Consider the following 21,875-nt stretch of genomic DNA (forward strand, 5'->3'; position numbering starts at 1 on the left):
GCTCTGGGAGGGACACTCTTCACTCGTCACGTGGAGGGGACAGCGAGGCCTGGGCGCCGCCAGTGTGGCAGGTGCATGTGTAGCATTGTGGCGGCAGCAGCCAGCAGGGCGGATCAACGACTGGGCCGAAAAGCCAGTCCCAGCACATGTCAAAGAACTGAAAACACCCAGAGTTCGTCCTCTCACAAACTCAGGCCAAAAAGCAGTCCCAAAGAGATTCTGAGGGAACACATGCCTATCTCGCTTCAAACCACAGTGGAAATGACAAACTATTTTGAACTGAAGCTCAAAGGAAATGCTACATGTCAAACCCTCCAGGATCCAGAAGGAAACCAGGACGAGGGTTTTGTAGCGGTTGAACGCCTGTCATATAAAACCGGAAAGGCGCTAAATCGATGACCAGCACACATCAAGGAACTTTCTCGAACAACTGCAACAAAAAGCAGCCCAGACACAGAAGGAGAGCACAGAAGGAGAAACTAACGACGCATAACAAGGGTCGTCTGAGCCACCACAAGTTCTCCGAGTTCTCCCAGGCGGGCCGTGGGGCACTGCACGGGACGGGGAGGGGGCCATGCACACGTCACCAATGTCAGGCCCAAAACACCTGACAAGCTGCCAAGATAGGATGTGATCAGCAGCTTCTGTCAGCTAATCTGAAAACTTGGATAAATTTAGGTATCTACCAACATGTTAAAAAAGCAGAGCTTAACAGAAAAAATAGAAAATCCAAATGGCACAAAAAGTATAAACGAGGAAACTGGATCGGTGACAAAAACCTTACCCTCCAGGGGGTGGAGGGATGTGTGAAAAACACGGCAAAATGTCAGCCACCACAGGCAGGCAGGGCACACGAAATTTCACTGCGCAATTTCCAATGCTTCGGTATATTTGAAATTTTTCGAAATGAAAGGTCACAGGGGACCCTTCCCACACTCAAAAAAAAAAAAAAAAAAAAAAAAAACCCACCCAGAACAACTCCCAGGCCAGTTAGGCTTAGCCGTGACGCCTGCTCAACATTTCAGGAAGAAGTAACATGGCCTGCACAGGCTCCTCCACGCGGAGCAGGGCACCTCTGCCAGAGGGGTTGCCAGGCGGGCACAGCCCCGTCCCCATCCCCAAGACGCATCCCACGGCTGCCGCCCCCCCCCCAGGCCACGACTCCCCGTGCCCGCTCCCGCCCAGCCTTCCGACCACACCCACTGCGCCCCACTTACAGCCCGCGCCTCCCCAGGGGCCAGGGCCCAGCCCGCCGTGGCCTCCATGCCATGCAGCCTCTGGGTTTGCTTCAGCTGATTGAGCGACGGCTTCAGCTGGGCAGCCCCCGTCGTCTTGCTTGTCCACTCGTCCACCAGCTTATGCAGGTCATCCGTGAAGGTGCCCCTCTTGTTGTTGCTGTTGTTGGCCTGTGCCTGGATGTGCAGGGCGGGCTGGGCGCCTGGCTCGGGGCCCGGGACCAGGCTGCTGGTGGAGGACCCTGGGGAAGCACACACAGGCCACGTCGGGGACGCTGCGCTTGCCGGCCAGCCGCACTCACTCTCAGTGTCTTGCTCAGGCCAGGCAACGCCTTGCTTCAGGAGATGGTCTGTGCTCGGGGGCCCACGCACCAGCGCCAGGCGCTCTGGAACGCTCCCCAGGCCACGAGGGCCAAGCTGTGCCATGCAGCCATCACCCGTGCTCGGCATCCACTGTGTGCCCACGCGGCCCAGGGCCCCAGACTCCCACACAGGAGGGAGCTCAGAAAATGCGGGAAGAGAGTCCCAAGGCCTCTGCGCTCTGGAGTGGAACGTGAAGCTCTGGGGAACAGGACGCTGCTGTCCACCCAGCGTAGGGCAACCGTGGGACAGGTCAAAGGGCTCTGTGGTTTGGAATTGAGGACACACTGCCTCTCCTCAGCAGAGCGGGCAGGGAAGTGCTGGTGGGGGTACAAGCACCCAAAGCCTTCCACTGCGGGCCCCAGGCCGGGAGCCATCCGCGGGGTGAGGCCTCCACTGGCAGAACAGGGAGGCCACGGGGAGGTCCGGGCCATGGGTCAGGGGAGCTGGCCAGAGAAGGCACGCTTGCCTACTTCACTGGAAGATTATGTTTCAATGTCCAACAGGGGACTTTTGTGTCCTCATCCCCAACATCTAATTTCTGGTTTGGCAATTTAGAATAAGCCAATTTGAAAATTCTCTGTATTAAAATGGCATAACGACCATCTCTTCAAACAAGCCGTTGCAAAATGTAGTGTGCGATGGCTAGCGATGGAAAAGCATGGACACAAACAGTTCAACATTAGTGATGGAACATCACACACACGGAGCTACTTCTACTGGGATGTTTCAGCCAGAAAAAAAAAAAGGACAGGGGAAAAAAAAAAAAGGTGGGAGGTGAGGGCGGTGGGTGGCCCGGGTGGACAGATACCCATTTCTTCCCGGCATCTCTCCTCGGGGGCACTCATCTTTAGCACTTCAAGGACATACTCATTCCTACGGTTTTGGAAAAGGAGCCAATTAACGATGGGTCACGTGTACAAGTTCCAGGGAAGGGGGGCGTCAGCATGTCCACCGGCCAGGACACACAGACTCTAGGAGCCACGGAGATGCAAGGTGCAGCCGCGGGGGCCCTGGAGGGTGGGCGCAGGGCAGACACAGCCCCCCCACCCCCCCGTGGCCACAGAGACCCTGACGCACACTAGCCACATGAAAGCCCATGCAATGGAGAGCGGACAAAGGGTAAAAAACCCGATAATTACGACTGCTGTGCTCTTTGCCTAGACAGAGACGCTTCAGGGCAGACCCTGCAAGGGAAGAAGAAACGACACAAGACCACAGCGTTAGGCAGGACAGCACACACGGGGGACGAGCCACCACACTCTAAGCACAAGTCATCAGTGTGCAAGGAGGAGCAAAGGCCAGCGGTTCAGAGAGGGGACCAGCCACCTGGGCTACCCGGGCGGCCCCAAGTCAGTGTGCGGGTTCACGTGAGCTGCGCCGAGGGGCGGAGGTGCAGGGCTGGGCCCCAAGCTTCGGGTGGAAGTGAGTGTGTCTCTAAAAGCGTATTCAAAAAAAAAAAAAAAAGAAAAAGAAAAGAAAGAAGAAAAAAGGAAAAAAAACAAAAAGAAAAAAGCAGCAGACCACTCGGTTTTCAAACAAGAGGCTTCAGGAGCCCCAGGGACTGAGGCAGAAAACCCCATAGAAGTCCACCAGGAGAGCTCTGAGAGCCACAGGTTCCTCCCAGCCGCACCCCCCCCAACCCCGTCCCTGGGGGTGTGTTTTCCAAGTGCAAAAAGATACATTGTTTTGCAGGTTTGAGGCCAATAGGTGCCCATGGAGGGGAAAGCATGAGGGGTCCTATCTAGGGAGGAGGGGTGGGGCTGGCCCCAGGGTCCTGAACTGCTGCTGCCTCATCTGGTGCCCTGCGTCCATATTGACAGGCTGGAGGGCAGATGAGCTGGCCCTCTGGGGAGCAGGGCGGGTAGAGGGGGATGGGCAAGGACGAATCGGGCATCCCCAAGGTCACTCAGCAAGGCTGCGCTGTCCAAAAAGGTCTGTGCTCCCTCCCTGGCCCCGCACCCAGAGGGTGCCCCACGCCCGCGCCCAGGAAGGCAGCCTGCCACCCCATATTTGGAGAGAGAGCACAAAGGTCAGCAGGCCCAGGCTCCAAGTGAGCTGCTGCTATGTTAGCTCAGAGGCTGATGTGGGAAAAGGGGGCAATGCTCTGCGGGGGTCTCTAATGTGCAAATAAAAATGAGAGCGCCGAGCAGGAGTGGTCCAGGCCAGCAGTTCCCCAGGGGAGCTGCGACAGCTTTTGCTGGTCCATTTCCTGACTTGGAATCCCACTGGGAGCACCGGGCCCTCTGGAGGCTCCACAGCATGGGGGAATGGGGTTCTGGTTCTGAGTGTGCGGGCGCAGCCTTCCCCATCCAGATCCTGGGGCTCTACCATCCTCTGGGTCTCAGCAGCCCCATACAGATGGTCCAAGGATGAGGGACCAACCGGCCAGTCAGATCCCCACAGCCCCACAGCAGTGGGACTTTCCAGGGCTGATTCCCACCATCTCCTTGACAATAACGCTCAGCCAAGGAGCTGCCTGCTGGGAGCCCAGGCCTGTGCTCAGGGCCCCAGACTCGCAGGGGACACAGGGCCGGGTCCTTCAGCCACCAGCTGCCACACTCAGAGCTGCAGAGCCACACCAGCTCACAGAGGCCTCCACGCCATCCTGGGGCACGGCCCACAGTGAGCAGAATAGAACTCCCTGTCCTTGGTGAACCTTCAATCAGAAACTGACTGGATTGGCCTCTCCATGCCACGGTCATGCCATGCGGTGCAGCGCAGGGCTGCAATGTCTGGGGAGGAGACTGCACTCAAGCCACCGCCCTGCCCCCCCCACCGGGGGCCCTGACCTCCGCCTCAGTGTCTGTGCCCTGCCCTAGACGCCCAGCTCCACTCACACCCCCTGCCAGCCGGCCTCGGTGCTACCCTGCCCACGGCCACGCATGGGACCTAAAGGAAACCACAGGAAGTCCATGTGGTGCAGGAGGTCTCCTGTACAGACTGCCGTCCTTAGCCAGGGCCTTGGGAAGAGCCAGCTGGAGGCCCCAGGAGTACCTGGGGAGCTTTGACCTGAGCAGGGGTGGCAGTGGAGAGCCACGCAGCTAGCTGTTGGGAAAGTGTTCTCCCGGCCTGTGAAAGGGCGAGGCTGACAGGCAGCGCCCAGGCCTGCGGTGGTGAGGCTGCCAGAGGCTGCTGCTGGTGTGGATGGCCTGCCCAGCCAGGCACCCCTGCCATCCAGACCCTGGCTTGGCTGCCAGGAGGATGCCTCAGGTAAAGCCCAGGTTCTTTGCTGTGGGCGGGGTACACAGTGGCCGGGTCCAGGGCTGCTCCACAGCCTCCAAACACTGACGAGGCTCACGGGGAGCTCCCTGCCCCGGGACGAGAGGCACGTCTCCAAGCCTCGGCCTCACCCTGGACCGCAGCATTGGCCACCTGGTTCCGGGCCTGGAGACAGATAAGCTTCCAGCACTAGATGCCACTCGGGGCTTCTCTGCAACAAGCCATCAAGTCCTCACACGGCTGAGCAACCTGAAGCATGAAATGGGATCGTCCCTGCTCCGCCCTGCAGGGACAGCCCCAAGGATGTCCAGCTTGGGCAGGCCTTCGTGGGAGTAGCCGCCCGAAGCCCCTCTCCACCCCCACTGCCACAGGTCCCTGCAGGGAGGGTGCAGGACAGCACAGGGGCAGGGCTGGGCCTGGGCCACGCAGAGTGGGAGCCTCCTGGGGAGTCGTAGGGACAGACCTGCTACAGCATGGATGGGCAGCAGATGGGCCCATGAGAGGAACAGAGTGGGCCCGATGCTCTGCATGCAGACGCCCTGAGGTGCTGGCTTCTGCGCCAATTGGGTGAGCTGCAGCCAGAGGCAGGCAGGCCTGGCAGGTCTGGCAGCAGCTCCCACACAGATGCCTCTCAACCTGCCTGTCCCCCCTGAACCCTGAACCATAGTCACTGAGTCCCCCAGGCCCCCATCGGCCACAAGGAAGGGTCTGTGCTTTGTGGGGTCCTGTCCTTCCCTCGCAACAGCAGGCCTGTCCGGGTGCCCACCCCAACGGGGGCACCCATGCCTTGCCCTCTGCATACTTCCTCCGCGACCTGGGGTCCCCTCCAGGTCATCTGGGCCCCTTCCCAGCTTGTCTCTGACCTGGTCTGCGCGCTCTCACCATCTCTGAGCACCAAAGAACTGGGGACTGTTTTCTCTACTTTGTAACTTAACCCAGGACTGTTTTTCCAGAGTCTTGTCACCTGTTCTGCCAACAGAAAACTTTTGGGCTTCGTGTCTAGCTGCACCCACAGCCTGTAGCTGCGCCGTCCCCTCTCGGCTGGCCTAGATCCCAGGGACCTGGGCCCCAGGCATACACCCTTGGGGTCTTCCTGCAGCCCTGCCCTGAATGCTCTTCTCTCAGCCCTTGGGGTGGTGCCCAGGCTTTACCAGACACCCACACAGTGTCCTCAGGCCTCCAAGCACCCCAGTCACCAGGGAGCCAGTTGGTGCTGGTCCCCGGAGGAGCCTGGCAGTCTGGGCAGACACCGGGGCACATGGCACGTCTTTGCACACCCACAGGCCACGCGTCTGCAGGTGAGCCAGGGCCACCATTGTCCCACATGCTCCTGACCAGCAAACCCAGAGCATGCAGGTGCCATGCCGTGGCCAAGACCAGCAAGGGCCCGGCCGAGTCCTGCCAGAAAAGGGCCACATCAAAACAATGACATCACTGAGCCCATAGCCCCAGCGAAGACCAGGCCGGCTGGGCTGCACATACCACCACCTATAACCAGCCCCACCGGCCCAGGCATCCCGTCTGCCACCAAGCCCTGCCCTACACATTCTTCTCGGCCACAGATGGAAGTAAAACCTAAATCATACATCCCTGCTGTGCCTCCATTTTCTAAAATCTTAGAATAATCACAGTAAAACAAACGAAAACCCTAAAGCAAGAATGCAGAACCACGTGGATACAAACGTGGATGGGGACGACCTCACAGGGGCACACGGTGCCTGACCGCTCGCACCTGTTTACCCCCCACACCTGCTCTGCCAACCCTGCTTCCCGTGCCTGACCCGACGCCGCAGCCACCTGTCTGATCGCAAGATGCCTGGAGACCCAGGGGCCCTCTCCCTGGGCCCCAGGGGACAGCCACGCACACCCGGGCAGAAGGGGACCCACAGTGAGCGGGGAGCAGGATGCACTCAGTCCCCACCCCCACCCTCCTCAACTCACAACTAAGAGGCTTAGCTGGGCCATGGGCTAGGAGACCCCGGAGGGTCACTGGGAATCCCTGCGGCTCTGTGTCTGTGGCCTGTACTGCCTGGGGGAGGGTGACACAGCCCCCTGATGGGGATGGATGACCACTGTGGATGTGGCCTCAGGTCCTGACAAATACAATGTATCTTTATTGTACCAGCAAAAAGCCACGTGCCCCAAACCAGCATTTCGAACCCAATTGATAGCTTAATTTTTGTTTTAAAAATCAAAAACCTGAAAGCCCCCTTCCCCCCAGCTTTGGATTCATTTTCCAATTGTTCTGAGGGATAAAATAATGTGGTAAGTAAGGCCCTGAGCCATGCACCCTTTCTGGACATGAGTCCCGGGTGCCAGCTGGGAGGGCATTCCAGGAACTCGAGGGCCAGTGGGGCAAGGCTGGAGGAGGGGAGTGACTGTCTTGATGTCTGAGGTCTGGGAGGGCAGGGGGTACACAGAGTACTGCGCTCCAGCCAGAGAGCGGCAGGGGCCAGAGGGAGAGCCAGCGCGGGGGCTGGGACCTGCTGGGGCACCGAGAGGTTCCCTAGATGACCGGAGCGGGGGCGGGAGGGCTGTCCTAGCTGCAGCACCTTCTCTCAGCCTTTCCACATGCAGGGAGCGGGCATGGGGTCACACTGCGGAGTGCTGCGGCCCTTGTACAGAAGTCACGCCCTCCAGGGACCTTCTAGAACTGTCTCAGCTCGCTACATGCATGTCTTCAGAATCCAGACACGTGTGAGACACACCATGCGTCTAAAGAAGGCCGGGGCTGGCTTTTTGTTGTCGCTGGAGCTGGGGACAGCGGACGTGTATATGCGCCACGATTGCAACACAAATCAAACTACGTCCAACGTAAAAAATACGAAATCAAACAAACGGGTGAGGAGGAGAAAAACGCAGAGCGCTGTGGGGGCTTGGGGCGGGGTGCCTGAGGCTGGGGGCGGGTGCGCCGCTGCACATGCTTGCGGGGCCGGGCGTGAGCCGCGGGCATGCGCGGGCGCGATCCAGGGCTCTGCGCGGGGCAGGGACGGGTGGCTGCAGTGGGAGGGGAGCGTCCTACGGAACGTATGGAAGGTGATGAAGACTGGCGGGGGGGCGGGGGGGGACGGGCGGGGAGAAACCAAGGGCCAGGAGGTGGTAAAATACAAAGAACAAATACAGACAGATGGACACAGACACGGGTCCAGTGAGGAATCGAGCGCGAGGTTTGCTACTAGACTTATAGGTCAGTCTCTCAGACGTTGGGTGGTAAACCGTCCAGCCTGCAAATGAATATAGAGGGAAGAGAACAGAGAGACAGGCATCAAGTACAGTCTCTGGGATCCCTGCTACACACCACCAGCCACGGGAGCCTCGTTTCTTAGCGGCCACGGCTCCACCTAGCCCAGCCCGGAGGCCCGCAGCCACCGACTGCCTGATGGAAAGCAGGCCCTGTGGCGGCCCGAGCAGCGACCTGGGCGGGAGTGTGGGGCAGGTGGCGGCGGGGTCGCCATGGCGTCTCTGGACAGAGATGCTGGGGAGAGCACCCCCCGCGCGGCTGCCGCACCCACGGCACAGGTGACGACACTTCCTTGTCCAGGCAAACCCGCTGGGGCGCCGCGCCCTCATCCCCCCCTGGCCGTCCCTCCTGACAAAGGCCCCGGGGCGGCGGGGGTGGGCGGAGGGCCAGCGCCCAGGGACCGACGCCTCGTCTGACCAGAGCACGCCTCCCTCTGGGCCTCACACCACCAGACTCGGTGCCGGGTGGGCCGCCCACTGTCCTCACTCCAGGGCTACAGCTACTGGTTTCTCCTCAAGACGCCTGTGTGCCGCCGGCGCCCCTCTTACACCTCGGGGCCCTGCGCACCTAGCACATGCTCAGAGAGGGCAAGCTGGCAATCACCTGGGCCGTGCGCTCCGCCTCCATCAGTGGCTAAGCCGGAGCAGATGTCTGCAGACAGGGAGGCCCGCACGGAGCAAGGCTGCTGAGTCTGAACTGCCTTCCCACTCGGGTCTGAAGCTGCTGCGGGCCCTGCCCCGGCGTGGGCAGGGTCCTTAGCAGGAGGGGCTCTGCTGCAGTCTGACAAGTGACCTGGGGGAGGGGGAGAAGGGGCGACAGGCACAGTGAGGCGCTGCAGGTCAGACCAGCCAGCGCGGAGTGCCTCCTACCTCCCTGCTCATTGCTGGGTGACCTTGGGGAGGCACTGGAGTCCCTGCAGCCAACACGCAGGGGTCAGGAAGGTGAGGGACAATGACCTTGGTCTCTGCCCGTCGCCAATGCTGCGGCAGGCCTACCGTGTGCCAGCACAGCGTGAGGACCATGGCGCACATGGGAGGGCACACCTGGGCTCAGAGGCCTGCACACCTGCTCACTCTAACTGGGTTCCAGTTAGCATTAGGAACCATCCTGGCATTCATGTCATCTGCGTCACCTACAGTTCCCGGACACACACTGCGCTCACAGCTGGCTTCCTGGTGGGCACACCAGGGGGTTCCAGCCCCAGAAGGCACCCCCTATCCCACTCCCTAAAAGGAGCTGCTCTATTCCCACTTTGTACGGGTGACAGGAAGCAGCCCCAGACCCAGGCAGCACCCTGGAGGGCAGCAAGCTGGAGAGAGACCCTGGCCCCTCATACCTGCAAAGGCGGGTCTATTCCAGCGAAAGGAGACCCAAAAAGAGGTCTTTGGGGTGTGGGCAACTGCCTCCCGCCTGCTGGCCCAGCTCCCTACAGCCCCAGCCCCACTGCAGCCACGAGGGCACAGACCTGTGCTGGAAGCCACAACCTTGAGCTGCTGCACAAGCGGGTTGAGCAGCTTGCCAGCCTTCAGCTTGCTCTTGCTCTTCCTCCTGCGGCCAGCGGGAGGGGCTGTGTGGAACAGGCCTAGGTTGGGGGGCAGCGGCTTGCCCAGGCGGCGGTACAGGGCCTCGATCTCTTGCTTCTGCTGGCTCTGCAGCTCCGAGATCTCCTTCAGGTGCCTGCAAGAGGGGAGGGGGGCAGGTGGGCATCATGGTTGTTGCAACACCGGATGTTAGGGGAGTCCCCGGGGGCGGCAGGGCAGAGGACATGCGGGAGAGCTAGAGGGGCCCATTGGGGGTCTCCTGCGTGTACACGCCCAACACAGAAGGGCCTGAGGAAGAGCCCCAGGAGATTCGAGTTTTTGGGTGGCCTATCTCACAAAGCTGCGGCTTTTAGTGGCCAGGAAGCGGGGGACAGATAAGTTTGCATACCTAGGCTCCCAACACATACCCTACACATAAATCCAAGTGAACAGAAAAACAATCAGTGCTCAGAACAGAGCGGCTGCCTCAGCCCTTCCAGGAACACATGTCACTTCCTCTGAGCCAGGGAACCAGAGGTGGGGCACTGCAGGTTAGGGTCTCCTCAGCCAGGGACCTGGGCTTCCTGGAGCTACCACCAGGGGGGCTCCCAGCATAGGCAGCGGCACCCCCTGCATACACGGGTGTGAAGCGGCCATGAAGACCCAGCTGCAATTACTGAGGATGATGGAAGTTTCTAGAACAAAGTAGAGAAGGCTCCCTAGGGGATCTGCTGAACCAGTTCCCTGCCATTGTGCTCGCCTGCCTGCTCACCTGCCAGAACTCTGGGGGCCTGATGCCAGCCCCTCAGCTGTATCTGCTGGGCCTGGGTGCTTGGCTGCCCCGGGTGCCCCAGTTACCCCGGCCAGGGCGCTCAGCCCCTCAGCCACACCCCAGCCCATCTCGTCAATGCATGGCTGGGAAGCAGCTGCTTCTCTGGGCTGGACTACAGGAAGCAAATTCTGATTTTTATCTCTTTTATCTTCAATGCCTGCCAGACTTTAGGAAAATGATTCTATACAGCAAACTACCTGCTGTGTCAGATTAGCTTCTGACAAGGTGATATTTAGGTGAAATTGCTGAGGGGGAGAGAGATGCCACCATAAGGAGCACCTGCCTCAGAAGGACCATGAGGAGACTGCCATTCCGAGGTCTCAAAGCCCAGGGCTCCTGGGGCTCTAAGAACCACAAGTGCCCCGCCCCGGGGTACCCATGGGGTCTGAGGAAACTACCTTCTACAAGGTGCCATCAGCTTCCTTCAACTCAGTTACAGAATCCCCCTGCCCCTCCATGGTCCCTCCTTCCCACCAGGATCCACAGCCCCCCTCCAGGCAAGAGCCTGGACTTAGGGACGCCTGGGTGGTGCTTGAGCATCTGCCTTTGGTTCAGGGCATGATCCTAGGGTCCTGGGATTGGGTCCCACATCCGGCTCCCTGTGAGGAGCCTGCTTCTCCCTCTGCCTATGTCTCTTTCTGTGTCTCTCATGAATAAATAAATAAATAAATAAAATCTTAAAAAAAAAAAAAAAGGAGTCTGGACTTCCTCCCCTCAGACTCCCCAAACCCTTCCTAGGTGGCACCTCTGGACTTGCCCCGCCCCCACCTCCAGCCCCGCCCCCTCGGAGCTCTCCTGGCAGCTTCCTCTAGACCTCTGCCACCCCCCCTCCCCTCCGGGCGGGTTCCCAGGGTGACCCCCGCCCCCAGAGTGAGAGTGTACAGACCAAACCCCCTGCTCCTCCACAAGGACATCCATCCCAAGACCAAGCGCCTCCCTGAGTGTCTCAAAGTCCAGTGCCCAGGGCACCAGGAAGAGGGACTATAAGTGCCTGGCAAGTGCCTTAGGGTGGGTCCTGGGACCCTGTCTGGGACAGGTTCCAGGGAGGGTGGGGCGGGGCTGAGCAGGTGGGAGGAGGGCAGGGCAGGACTGGGTAGGGGTAGGGGAAGGTGGGGCAGGGGAGGGTAGGTAGATAAGGGAGGTGGAGCTGGGCCGGAGCAGGTGGGAGGAGGATGGGGCATGACTGGGTAGGTAGCAGAGGGTGGGGCCGGGGAGGGTGGGGTGGGGCAGGACTGGGTAGGGTAGGGCTGGAGTGGGGTGGGGCTGGGCATGGGGTGGGGGGCAGGGCCAGGCAGGCAGGTGGGAGGAAGGTGACTTCTGCCCCTCCCCACTGTGCACACCCATGCACAAGGCCAGATGCTGGAGGTCTGCATGGCGTAGTGTCCCCGCACAGCGGACAGGTCACACTTGCTGGGGGAGAACGCGGGCCCACGAGGGACAGGTGGGGACCAGGGAGCAGACCCACCCCCAGCACAGGACCCGGCTGCGGACATCTCCCTGAGCCCCATGGCCCCTTCTCAGGACCTACTTCTCCCGGAGACTCTGCAGCTCCTTCCTGATGTCCGCATCCTCGATCTCTGAGTCATTGTCACTGCTGATGTAGGATGACTGGGAATGGAAGGAGGTCACGCTGATGGTGGGCACCTTCACGGCCGTCCTGCTGGGTGTGTCGGGACCCGGGGAGCCGGCCCGCGAGGGCCTGTGCAGGAAGGCGGTGGCCCTCTTCACCAAGTCGCTGGCCACGCCACCACCACTGACAGGCAGGGAGGCATGCTTCTGTGCAGGGGGCCGCCTGCGTGGACACTCATCCCCAGAGTCGCTGGACACCGGCTCGCCCACGCCCACCTCGATGGACGAGGCTGTCTGTGCCCGCCGGACTGCCAGCTTCACGTCGGGGCTGTGGGGGGCCTCCTCCAGATACACATCGGGCGGCGCTGAGTAACGCAGGCTGTGGGGGGAGCCCAGGGTCCACTCGTCCTGCGTGCTGACCACCGAGAACCGGCCCACGGTTTTGGCTGGCGAGCTGCCCTCCTGCTGTCCTGGGTGCTTCTGGGGGGACTCAGGGGCCAGAGAGCCCCGTGTCTGGGGGTGGCTGGCCTGGCCATCCTTGGTCCCTGTCCCCAGGCAGCTCTGCAGAAGCTTGGCTGAGGCTTCCCCAGGGGCCCCCCCGCTGCGGTCTGTAGGCTCTGGATGTGCAGGCAAGGCAGAAGCAGCAGCATCCTTGAGATGAAAAGGGAAGGTTAGCGCACCAGCAGAGAGGAAACCCTGCCACCTGCTGGGTGCCCGGAGAGCCCTCTTTACCTGGGGGGCACCTGGCGCTGCGGGCAAGCCAGACGCCATCACTTGGCTCAAAGATGACTCTGCTGTAGGAACATCAAAATCATTACTCAGGCTGGTGTGCAGGATGAGGGCGGAGCAGGTGCCTCAGGCAGAATCAGATCAGTGGGAGGGCAGGCTGACCCCTCAGGGAGGGGACCCCGCAGGGTGTGTGCTCAGCAACTAGGAAAGCTAAGGGTCAGGAGACACCAAATGACGGGGAGGGGAGGACGGTTAGGCCTACCCCCACTCAGGTCCCCAGGGGCACGTGCTCCAGAACCTCGGGACAGCCATGCCCTCCACACACCTGATGGCCATCACCTGTCCCACCTGTCACTGCTAACACCTGACAGTGTCCATCTGTGTCACCTGTCATCTCCACACCTGAGGGCCTCCCTGACATCTCTGAAGATAAAGGGTCTCGTGAGTCCTGCATCCACAGAGCCAGTTCCTAACCCTGATGCTCCTGTCTGGGAAGGACCTGCCATTTGAGGCTGTCTCCATCCCCCCATCTATAGAGTGTGGATGCAGCCTGGCATTCCTGATCCCCTTCCCAGGACTGCTGAGTGACAGGGCAGCAGGAGCCATGGGCAGACAGGGACTGTGGGTCAGCCCACGGTCAGGATGACACGCTTGTAGCGGGGGTGACAGCTGCCGGCAAGGTTTGGGGAGACCCAGACCCAAATGTCACACACCCCTAACCCACAGGCAATGCCTGATGCCCCTCCTCACATCCCTGCAGTGGGGACCACCCAACCTGTCTTTGCACAGCTCCGGAGGGGGGGGGTTTACTGTCGATCATGCTCCCTCTCTTTCTGGACAGCTCTGACCTCCAGAAACGTTCACCTTTTCCAAACCACAGTGTGTCTCCTTAGAATTGCCCCCCAAGGCTGGCACTCTGGGAGGAGTGGATGTGAGGGCAGCTACAGCACTGGAGGTCTCTGTTGTGGACATCTTCTCAAGCATAGCGGTCAGGGGATGGAGCGTCCCTTCCCCAGAACATTCCTACTTCACCCCCTGACCCTTGCTTTCCTGAGTGCACACCATGTACTGCAGGTTCTGACCCCAGTGCTGGCTGTCCCCAGCCCTCTATGATGTGACGCCAAGAACAAAGCATCCAGGGGTCCAACCAAAACCCAGCAGACTGGTCCCTTCCCTCTGCAGATGGGGACCCCACTGACACATGCCCAGGGTCCTCGTACAAGGCCAGTTGATCTGTATCTTACTAATCTCCCAAGGAATGCCAGGCCAAGAAGAAACCCCACACCCTACAAGGTCAGACTGACACCCCTGGGCTGAGACAGAGGTGTTCAGGTAATGAAAGAGCCCATAGAGACGCACAATGCCCGGGACCCTTGGAGGATTGGGGAATATGATGGCCACAGCCCTGCAATCTTCTGAAGAAACGTGGGGCTGGGGACCGCTGCCAGAGCGCTCAGAGAGTACCGGGCAGTGGGACAGTCCCTGATCGCACCCTGACACCAGCCATTCAGGCTTTCACCCATTTCCATGAAGGACTTTCCCACCTCAGGGCCTGAGTACGTAATGGTCTGGGGGAACACGATGGGTTTTCACTAACACATCGTGAGGGCTCCTGCTAGGTCTGAGTCCCACCCAAGGTGCTCTGGGGATGCAGGATGGAGAGGCAAAATGGTCTGGGGCAAGGAAGGCTGGTGGTACCCCACGAGCACTGGGGATCTGATGGGGGGTTTGGGGCTCATTACCTGTCATTGGCAAGGACCCAGCCTGCTCCAGTGCGGCCCCTGGCCCCGGGGCTGTTTCTGACTTTCCCAGCTGGAGGAAGACATGGAAATGGCCATGAGCCTCGCCACTGACCCCTGTGGCTAAGCAGCAAGTCTCCTGTATAGAGGCTGGGCTCCCCGCTAGGCCGCCCTGGCACAGCCGGTCCAGGCCGGGTCCCAACCCCACACGTACATGTCCCAATTCCCCAAGTGTGGCACATTTGCAACACACACAAGGGTGGCCTCTGAAACTAGATCGCTGGGGCCGAGAGGGGCAGCTCTGTGTGCCTGGGATGCCTGCCTCCCCGGGGGGCCAGGACTCACCACGGACTGGGGCTCCAGGGTCAAGTCTCTATCTCCCACTTCCACAGGGGTCCCGGCCGAGGCTGAGGAGGTGGACACATGTTCCTGGTAGAGCAGAGTTCGCAGCTTCTCGTCCAGGCTCTTGATGGTACTATCCACAAAGCCCACCCTGGGCGGTGGCCCCTCTCCATCAGACTCCAAGGCTGAGGGCGGCTGGGGGGCCCCAGTGGGCCCCAGTGGGGGGCTGGGGAGCTGGGGGGTGGCCAAGCTCATGGCCCCCACTGCAGAGGGGAGCGGGGGTTGGGGCTGGCCCAGGGCGGGCTGAGGGGTCCCACTGGGGGTGCCCTGAGCAGTGGCCTCCCTGGCTGAGGTGGGCTCTCCCAAACCCGTGGGGTAATGGGGGGCCTCCAGAGGTGGGACACAAGGCCCTCCACCCGCACCCAGAGGCTGCACGGCCAGCGGGATGTCTTGAGTCTCTGCCAGCAGCTGGGGGGTGTCACACTCGCTGGCCATCCCCTGAGAGGTCCCTGGGGCCCCTGCCAGCACAGCAGTCCCCATGGCTGGGTCTGGCTTGGGGCTGGCAGCTGGTGCAGCCGGGTCCTGGGGCAGAGCAGTCACAGGAGGGGAAGATGGCATCAAAGGGGCTGATGTGCCACCAGGGGTGTCCCTGGGGCCTGCTTGGCTCAGAGTTTGCGAACTGGCTGGGAAGCCGGATTTTTCCTTTAAGGGCAGCTGATCTTTACAGGGTGCTGTGTCTGGAAGAAACAGGAGAAACCAGCCTGTACCCGCCTCCTACAGTCCTATGTACCTGGTGCTTCTCTGGCCAGGAGGCCTCCTATGACCTGAGGCCCTGCACAGGTCTTCTTGTCCTTGTGTCCAGTGCACCAACTTCACGCACAGGTGGCCTGAGGCACCTCCCGCAGTCCTGCAGCCCCCCACTCCGGCTGTGCCCCCTGGGTGGCACAAGCACACCCACCCCCTTCCCTGAGGTCCTCCTGTAGCACTAGGACATCAGGCACAGCCCGCACCTCCGGTCACAGCCGCTGGAGGCGCATCCCAGACACGGGAAGGTGTGCAGGTAGGGAGCCCCCCACACCCCTGCCCTGCCCAGAGTGAGCAGAAACTTCCCACCACCCGGCTTGATAGGGTTAGAAGCAGGTAACACCAGCGTCCTTCTAGGGGCTGGGAGGGGGTCCTGGGGAGGCACCAGGAGCTAGTGATGGAACAGCGCCTGAGCCTGGGAGCCTCAGAGGACGCAGGATGGCCTGTGTCCACAACTGATGTGTCCTTTGGAGCCTACTTTATGTGAAACTGCATAAAACAAAATGAGAAGCTTACAAAGGAGCCAGTGGGGAGCAAGAGCACCAGGATTCCCCACCCCCAGGTGGATGCTGCCCCGGTTGTCACTACAGCACCGCCCCCTAAACACGTGCTGTCATGCCACAGGCCATTTGGCCTAATTCTGACACCATATGAGCGACCTCACGTTGGTTCTTCTCTGTGGGGTTTCTCTCTCACCACTGGATCTGGGACATGCATCCACACCTACCAGGGCCCTTGCCTATTTTTCTGCTGAGATTTTCGGATGGACAGTTCTTTATGTGCATGGGATGAGTACATTTTGCTGCCTACCTGTATTCTAGATATCTTCTCTCACGTGGCATGTTGCCCATTTGCTCCATTAGTGGTCTTTCAGGGAACAATACTTCCTAATAGAACGTAATCAAATTTAACTCTTAGCCAGTCTTTCCTTTAGCACTTTTTGTGAAGATGTTCTCCAACGTCACGATTACATTGAGATTCACAATCCAGTTGTAAGGAGTTTAATAGCATGAGGTTAGAAGCCAGGATTACTCTCTCAGGGTGCATAGCACAGGTGTATTTCCGGGCTCTCCGTTACATGTCTTTGGTTTTATGTCAATACCACACTGTTTTGATTACTGTAGCTCTCTGTAATTTAGTTCAAAATCAGGACATGAGATGCCTCCAGTTTGGTTCATTTTTAAGATTGCTTTGGCTACTTAGGGCCTTTTGTTACTCCATATAAATTTCAGGATTGTTTATTCTATTTCTGTGAAAATGCCGTTCATATTGGTATTGCACTGAATTTGTAGATGGCTTTGGGTAGTACAGATATTTAACAATATTAATTATTCCAATCCAAGAACATGGGATGCCTTTCCATTTATTTCAACCTCTTTCATCATTTTCAGGTCTTTCACCTCCCTGGTGAAATTCATTCCTAAGTATGCTATTCTTTTTGATGTTATTGTGAATGGAATTGCTTTCTTATATAATTTTTTCAGATAGTTTGCTATTAGTGTATAGAAGTGCAACTGATTTTCACATGTTGATTTTGTATCCTCCCACTTCACTGAATTCATTTATTCCAACAGGTTTTGATGGAGTCTTTAAGGACTTTAGATGTAAGATTGTCATCTACAGAGGCAATTTTTCTTCCTCCTTTCTGATTTAGATGTCATTTATTACTTTTTCTTGTCTAATTATTCTGGTTAGAACTTCCAGGATAATGTTGAACAGAAGTGGTGAGTGGGCATCCTTGCGTTGTTCCTAATCCAAAAGGAAAGCCTTTGGCTCCTCACCACTGAATATGATGTTAGCCGTCGCTTTGTCATATAAGACCTTTATTATATAGAAATACATTCTTTTAATATTGTATTTATCGAAAGCTTTACCATGAAACGATGTTGAATTTTGTCAAATGCTTTTTTTCTGCATCCAAGATAATCATATGATTTTATCCTTCATTCTGTTGATGTGGTGTATCATTTATTGATTTGCCCATATATTGAACCATTCCTGCATCTCAGGAGTAAGTCCCACATGATTGTGGTTATGATTCGTTTAATGTGCTGTTGAATTCAATTTGCCAGTATTTGGCTGAATTTTTTTGCATCTATAATATTCATCAAGGATACTGGCCTAAAATTTTCTTTTCTTGTAGTGTTCTCTGGCTTTGGTATCAGGGTAATGCTGGCTTGATAAAATGAGTTTGGAAGGTTCCTTCTTCAATATTTTTGGGAGAGTTTGAAAAGGATTAGTATTAATTCTTTAAATGTTTGGCAGAATTGGTCAGATGGGTGTCTGACTCTTGATTTCAGCCCAGGTTGTGATCTCAGGGACGTGGAATTGAGCCACATGTCAGGCTCTGTGCTCAATGCAGATTCTGCTGCTTCAGATTCTCTTTCTTGCTCCCCCCTCCCCCCAACTTGCACTCTCTCTTCGCTTGAAATAAACAAAATCTTAAAAAATAAATATTTGTTTTGTGAAATTCACCAGTGGTCTGGACTTTTCTTTGTTGGGAGAGTTTTGATTATTGATTTAATCTCCTCACAGTTATAGATCCTTTAGATTTTCTATTTTTCATGATTTAATCTTTGTAGGTTGTGTGAGTCTAGAAATTTATTTTTTCTAGATTATCCAATATGTTGACATATAACTGTTCATGGTAGTTTCTCTTGATTCTTTGTATTACTATGGAATTAGTTGTGACATCTCTTTTGGTTCTGATTTTGACTTTTTCTTCTTAGTTTAGCTAAACGTGTGTCAGTTTTTACCTTTTCAAAAAAGGTTGTTCTTCATTTATATTTTGTATTGTTTTTCTGGCCCATTTATTTCTGCATTTATCTTTGTTGTTTTTTTCCTTCTGCAAACTTTGGGGCTTACTTTGTTTTTTTGGGGGGGGGCTTACTTTGTTTTCCTTTTTCTAGTTCTTGGAGGTGTGAAGTGGGGTTGTTTCTCGTCTCTTAATGTAGACTTTTATCACTACAAACTTTTCTCTTAAAACTGCTTTTGCCACATCTCAAAACTCTTGGTATTTACATTTGTCTCAAGGTACTTTATTATTTCTCTTTTGATTTCTTCTTTGACCCACTGGTTAAATTTGTTAAGACTGGTTTCATGATCTAACAAAATGGTCTATCCTGGAGAACTTTCCATGTGCGTCGAGAAGAATGTGTATTCTGCTATCGTTTGAGGGGGAAGGAGGTATTCTGTACGTTCCTGTTAAGTCCATTTGTTCTAATTTGTTCTAAATTTGTGTCATTCCAGTCAGTATTTCCTTATTGACTTTCTATCTGATCTTTCCGTTGTTGGAAGTGAGGTGTTTAAGTCTACACTGTCTATGTCTTTTGTTTTTTGTTTTTTTTTTTTTTTATAAATTAATTTTTATTGGTGTTCAATTTACCAACATACAGAATAACACCCAGTCTATGTCTTTTGATTGGATAACTTAATAACTTACATATAAAGTAATTATTGATAAGTAAGGACTCACATTGGGAATCCCTGGGTGGCTCAGTGGTTGAGCGCCTGCCTTCAGCCCAGGGCATGATCCTGGAGTCCCGGGATCGAGTCCCACGTCAGGCTCCCTGCATGGAGCCTGCTTCTCCCTCTGCCTGTGTCTCTGCCTCTCTCTCTCTGTGTGTGTGTCTCTCATGAATAAAAAATCTTTAAAAAAAAAAAAAGAATTACTTTAAGGACTCACTATTGCCATCTTATTGTTATCTGGCTGTGTTATAGTTCTTTTATGACTTTCTTCCTCTCTTGCTATCTTCCTTTGTGATTTGATGATTTCTTGTAGTGGCATGCTTTGTTTCCCTTATTTTATTAGAGCTATACCTATGAAGCTTACATTAAAAATGTAGTTATTTCAAAAAAAATAAAAAATAAAAATGTAGTTATTTCTTAAGCTGATAACTTCAATTATATATTGAAACTCTATACTTATACTCCCACGCACATTTTGTTTTGATAACACAATGTATATCTTTTTAATATTTTACATCTACTAAAAATTATAACTTAGTTATTTTTAATACTTTTGTCTTTTAACATCTATACTAGATTTAAGTGAATCACACACACAACCATCATATTCTGAATGACTGTACTTTCCTCAGTGAGTTTTATATTTTCATATTACTAATTAGTATCCTTTCACTTCAGCTTAAAGAACTCTCTTTAGCATTTCTTTAAGATATAGTGGTGCTGAACTCCCTCAGCTTTTATCTGAGAAAGTTTCTTTCTCCTTCATTTCTGAATGAGTTTTGCCAGTATTCTTAGTTGTCAGTTTTTTACTTTCAGCACTTCAAATATATCATTCCATTCTCTCCTGACCTGCAAGGTTTCTGCTGAGAAATCTGCTCCAAGTTTGTACATAGTCACTTGTTTGAAATGAAGTGGGGGTTTCTCTATGCCTTCTTGCTTTCAAAATTATCTGTCTTGAGTTTTGATAGTTTGATGTGTCTTAATGAAGTTTTCTTTGGGATGAATCTGTTTGGGGTCCTGTGAGATTCATGTGCTAGATGTACATAGTTCTTCCTAGATTTGAGAATTTTTAAAATAAGCTTTCTGCCCTTTCTTTCTTTCCTCTTCTGGGACTCCCACAATGCAAATATTCATTGCTTGATGGTGCTCCATAAATCACATAGGCTTTCTTCATATTTTTTTTCATTCTTTTTCTCTTCTGATAATGTAATTTCAAATGACCTGTCTTAATGTTCACAAATTCTTTCTTCTGCTTGATCAAGTCTGTTCTTCATGCTGACTACTGTATTTTTAAAAATTTTCCTTCATTGTTTTCTTCAATATTTGTTTGGGTCTTTTCAAGATTTCTGTTTTTTTTTATTGAATTTCTCATTTTCCTCACATACTTTTCTCTTGATTCTCTTGAGTCTACATATATTCTGTGTTAAAAATAAAACTGTGACTTATTTTACCAGCAGAAATGGGTTAATTTGGGAATAAGACAGAACTGCAGTCTGGCACAAGCAAGCTATGGCAAAACCATAGGCAAATCAGGAGAACAAAGGAGATGAGGCTCTTTCAGAGAGGAAAGGGGGTACAGGGAGGGGCTGTTGTAAACTAAAGGTCCCCTGGAGTGAACTGGGACCTGGACATGTAGTGGTTTCTCTTTGGCTGAGCTGTGGCTGCCTCTCATTGGCTGGGCTGTTGCTGGGAAGGAAGAAAGCTTCCTCTCTCCTGCTGGGGTAGTAAGGTAGCATCCACCTGTGCGGTCCTCTCTTCCAGGTGGGTCTGCAATTGGAAACCAGTTCTTGGTATGAGAGCTCCCCTGGCAACCTCTGAGCTCCATTTTATTTTGTTTCCTCGTAGCTCACCAAACTTCCTTAAAACAGCAAATATGAAACCTTTGACAATTTATACATCTTTAATCCTTTGGGGTCAGTTACAGGAAAAGTATTGTGTTCCTTGGGAGCCTGGCAGCATCATTTCGGTGCTTCTTATAGCCTTGTGTTGCTAATTTTGCATTTGATAAAGCAGCCGTCTCTTGCAGCCTTTACAGATGGGCTTTGGTGGGGAAAGACCACCTGTGAGTGGGTGCAGGCCACCAGCTATGTGGTTCCAGCTGCAGGACAGGCCCAGTAGTGTGATCTCTGTGCAGATCTATGAGCCAAGGTGAGCATCAGCACAGATGGCAGGGACCCTCACCTGCAGGTGCTGTGGAAGCTGTTGGGGTCTTCAGTGGTCAAGGCTGCTGGGTATCTCCTGATCTTCTTCTCTCATGGGAATGTCATAGCTAAGGTGATCCCTCCTGGCACTGGGTCCAGCTGTGGCAGGACCTCATAGTAGTGGCAGCACTGGTGTCTGATGTGCAAGTGCCTATGGCACAGATAGTGAGCAGGGGTCTAGAGTACAGGCACTCATAGGGGGATGATGGCTCCAGGTTCTGGGGCAAAGCCTAGCCCATGATGATGATGGCTCCAGGGCCTCAGGTGTGGAGTTGCCATTGAGGTGAGGTCTGGAGCTTGGGTGCACCTTGAGTAGCCAGGGGCCTGGTGTCTGCATAGGGCTGGGGAGGCAGCAGGCAGTCCTGATCCAAGAGTGGCACAAGGGCAGATCCTTCTGGAAAGAGGGTGCAGCAGCATCTCCTTCCCTAGGGGGTCTAGGGCAGCAATGGCTATTGGTTATGCCCACAGCAAACATGTCTTTTGTGAAACAGGCCACTGGGGTCTGCCAACCAGCATGTGGGTCCTCTGCTGTGAAAGCTGTGGGGAACCCAGGCTGCCACAGGGGCTGCAGAGGTCCTCTGAGGCCCTCCCCAGAGCATGCCATAGGGACCAT

General features: G+C 55.2%; 1 protein-coding gene across 6 annotated transcripts in view; it reads right to left on the reverse strand.

Annotated features, from left to right (window-relative positions):
• The window catches only part of WNK2 (WNK lysine deficient protein kinase 2), a 102,830-nt gene that overhangs the window by 17,647 nt on the left and 63,308 nt on the right, over positions 1 to 21,875 (reverse strand). For 2 of the 6 annotated variants that reach the window (XM_055311171.1, XM_055311170.1), the window contains exons 19-27: positions 14,793 to 15,526; positions 14,451 to 14,520; positions 12,712 to 12,773; positions 11,939 to 12,630; positions 9,524 to 9,735; positions 8,662 to 8,850; positions 7,943 to 8,041; positions 2,738 to 2,782; positions 1,218 to 1,477 (exon numbers count right to left, since the gene is read on the reverse strand). In XM_055311171.1, the coding sequence (XP_055167146.1) occupies positions 1,218 to 1,477; positions 2,738 to 2,782; positions 7,943 to 8,041; positions 8,662 to 8,850; positions 9,524 to 9,735; positions 11,939 to 12,630; positions 12,712 to 12,773; positions 14,451 to 14,520; positions 14,793 to 15,526 (2,363 nt within the window). The remainder of the gene's footprint in view (positions 1 to 1,217; positions 1,478 to 2,737; positions 2,783 to 7,942; positions 8,042 to 8,661; positions 8,851 to 9,523; positions 9,736 to 11,938; positions 12,631 to 12,711; positions 12,774 to 14,450; positions 14,521 to 14,792; positions 15,527 to 21,875) is intronic. The other 4 variants (XM_055311172.1, XM_055311174.1, XM_055311173.1 and 1 more) reach the window with 4 other exon arrangements.

Source organism: Nyctereutes procyonoides, unplaced genomic scaffold, assembly GCF_905146905.1.
Source record: "Nyctereutes procyonoides isolate TBG_1078 unplaced genomic scaffold, NYPRO_anot_genome, whole genome shotgun sequence".
In the NCBI taxonomy this organism is placed as follows: domain Eukaryota; kingdom Metazoa; phylum Chordata; class Mammalia; order Carnivora; family Canidae; genus Nyctereutes; species Nyctereutes procyonoides.